This window comes from Macaca nemestrina, chromosome 3 (genome assembly GCF_043159975.1).
Source record: "Macaca nemestrina isolate mMacNem1 chromosome 3, mMacNem.hap1, whole genome shotgun sequence".
NCBI lineage: Eukaryota > Metazoa > Chordata > Mammalia > Primates > Cercopithecidae > Macaca > Macaca nemestrina.
The window spans coordinates 4,942,737-4,950,872 of NC_092127.1; the positions used below are offsets into that span (position 1 = coordinate 4,942,737).

Here is an 8,136-nt window from a genome sequence, read left to right on the forward strand (position 1 = left end):
TTGTATCTTGTATCCATTTTTTTAAAAAATGTCACTTATGTTATTCTGATAGAGTTTTAAATGCCAGCACTGGAGTGCATTCTGTTATTTCTCACTGTCATGTTTTGTTTTATTTGTATTAGTTCACTTAATTTCAGGTTTCATTTACAGCCTATAATGACAGGAAGGAAACCAGGAGATAAAACAATCGAAAATATCAGTAGGTTCTGAGGTAATTGAGGAAGTACTTTTAATTGTAAAGTTGATTGAGGGAAGAAATGCATAGATGTGCTGTTTAAAAGCTGCTGAAACGTTCTCCCTAGGTAGTTAAGAATTATTGCTAATAGACTCCAGCCCTTATATGTGCTTTTTTTTACTTACTGGATAACTAAAACAAAAATTAGCAAACTGATCACACAGCAAGCCTTACCACTTTACAGTAAGCAGTAAGGCTTGTTGTGTGATCAGTTACAGACCTAGCCAGTTGTGTGTCCCAGAGAGTACAAGAATGGAGTGACCATTTAGTGCCGGAGTGTGCAACATCTAGAAAGGTCAGTGTCCTTTACAGAAGTTTATATTGTACTTGATGTATGTATTCTAAACTATGTAATAAATAGAAGGTAATACCAAACCATTCGATGCCACAACTTCCCAGCGCCTGCCCCGTGTGAGTCTTCAACTCTCATGACTAGTAGTTCCATTTATTCTTCTCCAAACCTTGCTTCCGTGGTATAGTGACTAAGACAGGGTCTTGTTTTAGTAAGTCATACTTTAGCACTGTCCCTAAATGTAGTATATAAATGGTTATACGAAGGGATTTTTTTCGCATGAATTATTTGAGAAGCTTTTACAAATGTTTGTTTTCCATGCCAGTCCAGTGCCTCAGAATCCCCTGGGGTGGCATCTGGGTGTGTTTGTTACTATATTTTTTGAGTTCCACAGGGAATTCTGAAGTGCATTCCTAGTCGAGAATCATTGCATTAGACTATTAGACACACATAGAATGTGGAAGAAAAACTAGTCTGGACTTAAAGTGAGGAGAAGTTTCTCAGATATTTCTTCTTTGTGTATTTTCAGGAGGAGCTTCCAGGACATCCAGTGCTACGAGTGGTCTCAGTTGTAGGAGTGAGCGATCAGCTGTTGACCCCTCCAGTGGCCACCCTCGAAGAAGACCTAAACCCCCTAATGTCCGTACAGCTTGGTTATAAAACACTTTTTTTTACTTTAAACATTGTTCACACAACTTTTATTGAAGTGCTCGTGCTATTACGATAATTCTCTGTGTAAACATCTATAATACCGTTTAGCAATTTAAGGTGTACAACAGTGCGTTGTAATTTATTGTTATTCAGTGCAAAATTATTGTCAAAAAGACGATTTAATGTAAAGAGTGTTTCCCGAGGATGTATTCATATAAGATGTGTTCTTAATAGAGAAATAGTGGTATGCATGTGTATCTTCTCATTATAGAAATTGATTCCATTGTCATGCTGTCAAAATAGTAATGATAGTATCATTGCATGTTGTACTCAAGATGTTCACTATATAGTTTTCAATTTGTGTTATTTTCATTTCTTTATAAGCGTTATACCATGAGCTTAGCTCCTAAATTTGGCTGGCTTTGTTTTTCATCTGCTTTAGAACTTACGTGGCATGGCGTAGCTTGATTGTATGAGATTGAACACTGATTATGAAACAAATCTTGAAATGTGTTTTCATTGGTAGAGCTGATCTAGATTTGATGAGCAGATTGAGAGACGCTTCTATTGGAGCAATTCTTGTAATTCACCAGAGGTATCTAGTTATTGTATAAGTGCACTGAGTGTTAGATCTTAAAAGTTTGATCAACCATTCCAAACCATTTCAAATATGAATATTAGAAAGTTCAACTTAGAAGCTTCCCTTTGTGTTTTTATGCATTCAGGTAAAGTCCTATTTATGATTCTTAGAAATGAGGTAGGTTTTAGAGCTACAGTCTTCTAACTTGTGAATAGTTTAAGGACCACATCAGTTGCATCATAAGCAAAACCTGTAGTATTTGTTGAATCAGTGAAATGGCACCATCAGCATGAAGAGCCAAGAAGCAGATCCTGGGGTGTGCTGGACAGCGTTTTAGGTAATTCAGTATTTACTGTGTTACTAGAGAAGACCTAGCGTAAGAAAGAAATGCTTTAGAAATTCCAGTAAGTATTTATAAGGCCTGAGAAAACTAAAATTTGAACAAAAAGGGAAATAAATCACACGTTTGCTGAGGCTGCTGCTTTAAATATTGGCTACTTTTCTTGTTTTGGTTTACTCTGATTTGTTTGATTGAACCCTGGAAGTATTATTTTTACCAGCCCCACATTTAAAGACCTAGTAATCTTGACGGAATTGGTAATGGCAGATAGGGTTTAATACTGCTGACTTTCCAAATTAGAATTTTTTTTCTGTCAAACTTAGGCTTTTGTATAGCAAAGTATGGTATCTCATTGTTACCATCGTTGTTCACCACTAGCCTTTTCAGTAGGCCCTTAAAATGTATTGGAAAAGTTCCATGTTAAATGACAAATGTCTGTCTTCAGTATGAATTTTTGATCTGTAGCCACAGTAAGATTTCTGTTTTCCAGTGGTCAGGCTCTGTAGCACGTATGCTGAATGCTTTTTCCTTAGCACCTTTAACAGTAACGTGTTACTACATTTTCCAAAACATCAATTCAAATGTCTCGGTTTTAGTTTGTATTAATAGATTTTGTTGAGGGTAGGGCCTGCGAACGTGGGCGCAGTGAGGTTAAATAATTCATGTGACCACAACCTGGCTTTGAGGTTCTTCTTCTTTAGGGGGCCATAATGTTCATTCATTGTTATTTGATGCTCTGTTCTGATGAACATGTTATTACACCTGCTGTATATGTAAGCTTTAGCTATACTAAACCAAGGCTTTATTTTCTTTTGTTTTTTAACTTACTGTACTTTGAATGTTTTCAAGAGAGGGAAGATAATGCTGAATTTTAAATTTAGCCTTTGAACATCTGTCCAATAGTGAATTAATCAGTTTTTTAAAAATTGATTTTTAAGTTGTTCCAGAAAAATGTTTTATATATATAATCTTTTATATATATAAAATCTTTTTTATAAATTTTATTTTAAAAATCTTTAAAAAAAGATTTATATATATATAAAGATTATATATATTTATATATAGTCTTTTCTGTTCATAATGGCATTAGTCTCTGAATACATTTTATATTATCTTTGCTGCCACATGTCAGGATACAACACAATAGTTTTATAAATAAAAACTGTACTTTGATTTTAGGTACTAATTTAATGCTTTAGTTTTTACTACTTTGAAAGGGGAAGTTCATCTAAGTATTACTGATAACAGGGATCCAAATTAAAGTAAAAGTTGGAAAGGGCAACAGTCTTTTAAGCAGTACTTACAATTCTGTTGTCATGGTTACTTATATATAATGAATATGACTAGACAAATAGGAGTTGGAAAATGTGGTATATTCTCTAAGTCAAGATGCTCTGAAGTTATTATAGTTTAAGGGACATTCTTAAGGAATTACTTAAGTATATTACTCTTTTTGTTTTCAAGGACATGAAAAAGTAAAGGATGGTCGAGCACTATTTTATATTTTTTTGACCTGTACTGAATATATGTACTTTGAAGATTTACATCTATAACTAGAAAGTATAGTAATCTGAGGTCTGGTTATTAGGCCAGATTCTTGTTCAGTTATTTTTATCTCTGTCAAAAGTTAAAACTAATGTTGCCTCCTTTTTAGTAAGATTCTATGAAAGTTTTTTAACTATTAAAGTTATTTCTTAAGGGGTAGCTCTTATACTTCCTCTACTGTCTTTCTCAGTTTCCATAAAAAGCTGTTTTCTTAGCGATTACTCCAAATAAAGTTCTTCGGTTTGCTGAAAAATGTAGTGTAATGCAGTTGTTTTCTCCCTGCTAACCCGAGTGTCCAAAATAGGTATCTAGACAGCTTTAAGAAGGTGACGGTCACGGGTAAGTGATGACTGTGCCTCTCATCTTCAGATTCTTCAAATACTGCATACTGTGAAACATGTTAAGACCAATATAAATCCAAAGATGTGAGTTGATTATACTTTAATAATTAAATTCATAAAAAGTTTACTATCTTTAATGCCAAAAAAGTCTTAACCCATAAATGATTATATACAATCTTAGAAAATGTGCTTAACAGTTATGGCTTCTTTATTTCTATGAGTAAAGATTAGTAAGAAACTTAAAATTAACATCCTTTTAAAATTTTCTGTTCCATTTTAATGTATTTTAGGCATTTAGAACTAGCCTGGTATAATGAAGAAGGAAATAAAAGCATTAAAGATAACTGAGTTTTGATCCTATGTTTATCTCTAAAATGCGCTGTCTTGTTCCTATTTTCAAAATCAGAATAACTTTTACGTGCCTTACAAGACCAAGAATTAGTAGGAATAAAGTTGGAAGGATGGTGTCAGTTATTTCTGTCTTTGAAAGTATAATATTTACATGGAAAAGAGTTTGCTTAAAATTATATTCTTAATCAGAATTTATTTAAATGACATCATCTAATTGCTTTTGTAAAATTGTTATGGTATTACAATACAGTGGACACTCTTACAGCTTAAAGAAATGGGCTTTTTGTTGTTGTTGTTTGTATTTTTGAGACGGAGTCTCGCTCTGTCACCCAGGCTGGAGTGCAGTGGCACGATGTTGGCTCACTACAACCTCCGCCTCCCAGGTTCAAGCAATTCTCCTGCCTCAGCCTCCTGAGTAGCTGGGATTACAGGCACACGCCATCATGCCTGGCTAATTTTTTGTATTTTTAGTAGAGATGGGGTTTTGCCATGTTGGCCAGGCTGGTCTCGAACTCCTGACCTCAAGTGATCCACCCACCTCAGCCTCCCAAAGTGTTGGGATTACAGGCGTGAGCCACTGCGCCTGGCCAATAAATATTTTTTAAAAGTAGTCATGTACATCAACGTTTCTTACATGTTCTGTATGAGTAATAAACACCTAAAGCTTGCTGCAAAACATCAGTTTAGGAACTTTTTATGAGGGTTTAATAATACTAGCGCCATTGGAATAAATTCCCGAGTAGCTCCTGCAGTAGCTTATCTGAGCTCTCAACAGCAAAGAGAAAGAACGCTAGAGCAAATAGGATTATGTTATGGCAGAAATTTTTATTTGATTTTTCAATTCTGGTGATGGATTTTTAATTCATTTAGAGATATTTTTGGAGCCACCATAATAGACTCAAGATTCTATGCTTCCATTTCCAAATTTATTTGGTAAATCCAGGTAAGTTGCACTATTTGCCCTAGATGACATTTTTGAGGTTTAACTGGTTTACAAAATAAAACTTAAGAGGTAACATCATTATTTTACTATAATGAGACAGAGTTTTTTCACATGACTCTAATCCACAATTATAAGATAGTAAAAGAATTTGAGGCCGGGGACGGTGGCTCACACCTGCAATCCCAGCACTTTGGGAGGCCGAGGCGGGCGGATCACAAGGTCAGCAGTTCGAGACCAGCCTGGCCAATATGGTAAAACCCCGTCTCTACTAAAAATACAGAAATTAGCCACGCATGGTGGTGGTGTGCCTGTAGTCCCAGCTACTCGGGAGGCTGAGGCAGCAGAATCGCTTTAACCCAGGAGGCAGAGGTTGTAGTGAGCCGAGATCATGCCACTGCACTCCAGCCTGGGTAACAGAGCCAGACTCCATCTCAAAAAAAAAACGTATTTGAAGAGTCACCAAAAATGATAAAAACTATGGTGCCAAATTCTTACAGGATATATATTGCAATGATAGTCTTCACCAAAAAACCACACATCACATTTTATCTCATACATTTTGGAATTATAGCTAGTCTGCAAAGTCTGGAGGGTGCTTTGTTGTTGATTGCATTCTGAGAATCTATTTCATGCAGAAAATATGCAGCAGTAAGCAAATATATCTGTTTCCCACATAGTTACCTGTACAAACTAGAAAAATCTAATTGTTCCATTAACTACTGTCTTCACTTTTAACACTTGAGTGTAGTTTTGCCTGTTTTTGAGCTTCATATAAATGGGATTATGCTCTTGTGTATGACTTTGTAGCTCAACATCTTTATGTTTGTGAGATTCTTTGATATTGTTGCATGTAGCTGTAATTGGTTCACACTGATTTTTATGTAGTATTCTAGTACTTGACTATACCATGATTCATGTATCTATTATGTGGTTGATGGATATTGTGGGTGGTTTCTAGGTTTTGACTATTACAAATAATGCTGATGTGAGGACTTTTGTAAACGTGCCTTGGTTGCTCTGTGTGTACGTTTTAGTTGGGCATGCAGTTAGCAGTGGAGTTGCTGGCTCAGAGCCGTGCTTGTGTTTAACAGTGCCAGAGTCTTCCACAGTGAGTGTAACAGCTCCTTCTTCCACAAAAGTGTAAGTTTGTGTTGCTCTAGAGACTCGTTAATATTATTGTCAGTCTTTTTTTTCTTTTTCTTTTTTTTTTTTTTTTTGAGTCTGGGTCTTGCTCTGTCACCCAGGCTGGAGTGCAGTGGCCCGACCGATCATGGCTCACTGCAGCCTTGACCTCCCTGGCTCAAGCGATCCTCCCACCTCAGCCTCCCAAGTAGCTAGGACAACAGGCATGCGCCACCATGTCCAGCTAATTATTGTATTTTTTTGTGGAGATGGGATTTCGCCGTGTTGCCCAGGCTGGTCTCGAGTGCCTGGGCTCAAGCAATCCTCCTGCCGAGGCCAACCAAAGTCCTTGCAATCCCAAAGGGATTCCATGTGTGAGCCACAGCAACTGGCCTTTCAGTCATTTTTTTAAAGTTTTAACTATTCAAGTAGATATTTAATATAGCTCATTGTGATTTTAATTGTATTATTTTGACTAATAATTAGATTGAACACTTTTTTAGAATTTTTCAACTTTTAGATATAGAGGGTACATATGCAGGTTTGTTACATGTATATTGTACCCAGGCAATGAGCATATTACCCAATGGGTAGTTTTTCGGTCCACGTCCCATTCCTTCCCTTCCCCATCTGGTAGTCCACAGTGTCTATTCCCATGTTCATGTCCGTGCATGCTCAGTGTTTAGCTTCTACTTAGAAATGAGAAGATTTTCCGTTTCTGTGTTAATTTGCTTAGGATTATGGCCTCCAACTCCATCCACGTTGCTGCAGAGGACACGATTTCATTATTTTTATGGCTGTGTCATGTTCCTTGGTGCATATGTACCACATTTTCTCTATCCAGTCCACTACTGAAGGGCACCTCGGTCAATTCCATGTCTTTGCTATTGTAAATAGCATAGAGATGAACATACAATTGCATGTGTATTTTTGGAATAAGGCTTTATTTTCCGTTGGGTATATACCCAGTAATGGGATTGCTGGGTCAAATGGTAGCTCTGTCTTCAGTTCTTTGAGGAATCTCCAAACTGCTTTCCGCAGTGGCTGAACTAGTTTACATTCCCATCAACAGTGTATAAGCATTCCCTTTTCTCCACAGCCTCTTCAGCATCTGTTGTTTTTTGACTTTTTATAATAGCCATTCTGACTGGTGTGAGATAGTATCTCATTGTGGTTTTGATTTGCATTTCTCTGATAGTGATAACGAACATTTTTTCATGTTTCTTGTCCACTTACATGTCTTTTGAGAAGTGTCTGTTCATCTCCTTTGCCCATTTTTTTTTTTTTAAGGTGGAGTCTTGCGCTGTGGCCCAGTGCTCTGCACTGGAGTGGTGCGATCTCGGCTCACTGCAACCTCCGCCTCCCGGGTTCAAGCGAGTCACCTGCCTCAGCCTCCCAAGTAGCTGGGACTACAGGTCTGTACCACCACGCCCAGCTAATTTTTGTATTTTTAGTAGAGGTGGGGTTTCACCGTGTTGGCCAGGCTGGTCTCAAACTCCTGACATTTTGCCCTTTTTTTGAGATGGAGTTTTGCTCTGTCGCCCAGTCTGGAGTGCAATGGTGTGATCTCAACTCACCACAACCTCCGCCTCCCGGGTTTATGCGATTCTCCTGCCTCAGCCTCCTGAGTAGCTAGGACTACAGGCGTGCACCACGACTCCCAGCTATTTTTTATATTTTTAGTAGAGATGGGGTTTCACCATGTTGGCCAGGATGGTCTCAATCTCCTGACCTCA

General features: G+C 37.3%; 1 protein-coding gene across 4 annotated transcripts in view; it reads left to right on the forward strand.

Annotated features, from left to right (window-relative positions):
• Nucleotides 1-3,896, forward strand: part of LOC105466569 (cilia and flagella associated protein 97) — a 48,280-nt gene extending 44,384 nt beyond the window's left edge. For all 4 annotated transcript variants that reach the window (XM_071092752.1, XM_011715606.2, XM_011715608.3 and 1 more), the window contains one exon: nt 1,057-3,896. In XM_071092752.1, the coding sequence (XP_070948853.1) occupies nt 1,057-1,254 (198 nt within the window). In that variant the 3' untranslated portion in view covers nt 1,255-3,896. The remainder of the gene's footprint in view (nt 1-1,056) is intronic.
• The last annotated feature ends 4,240 nt before the right edge of the window (nt 3,897-8,136 follow it).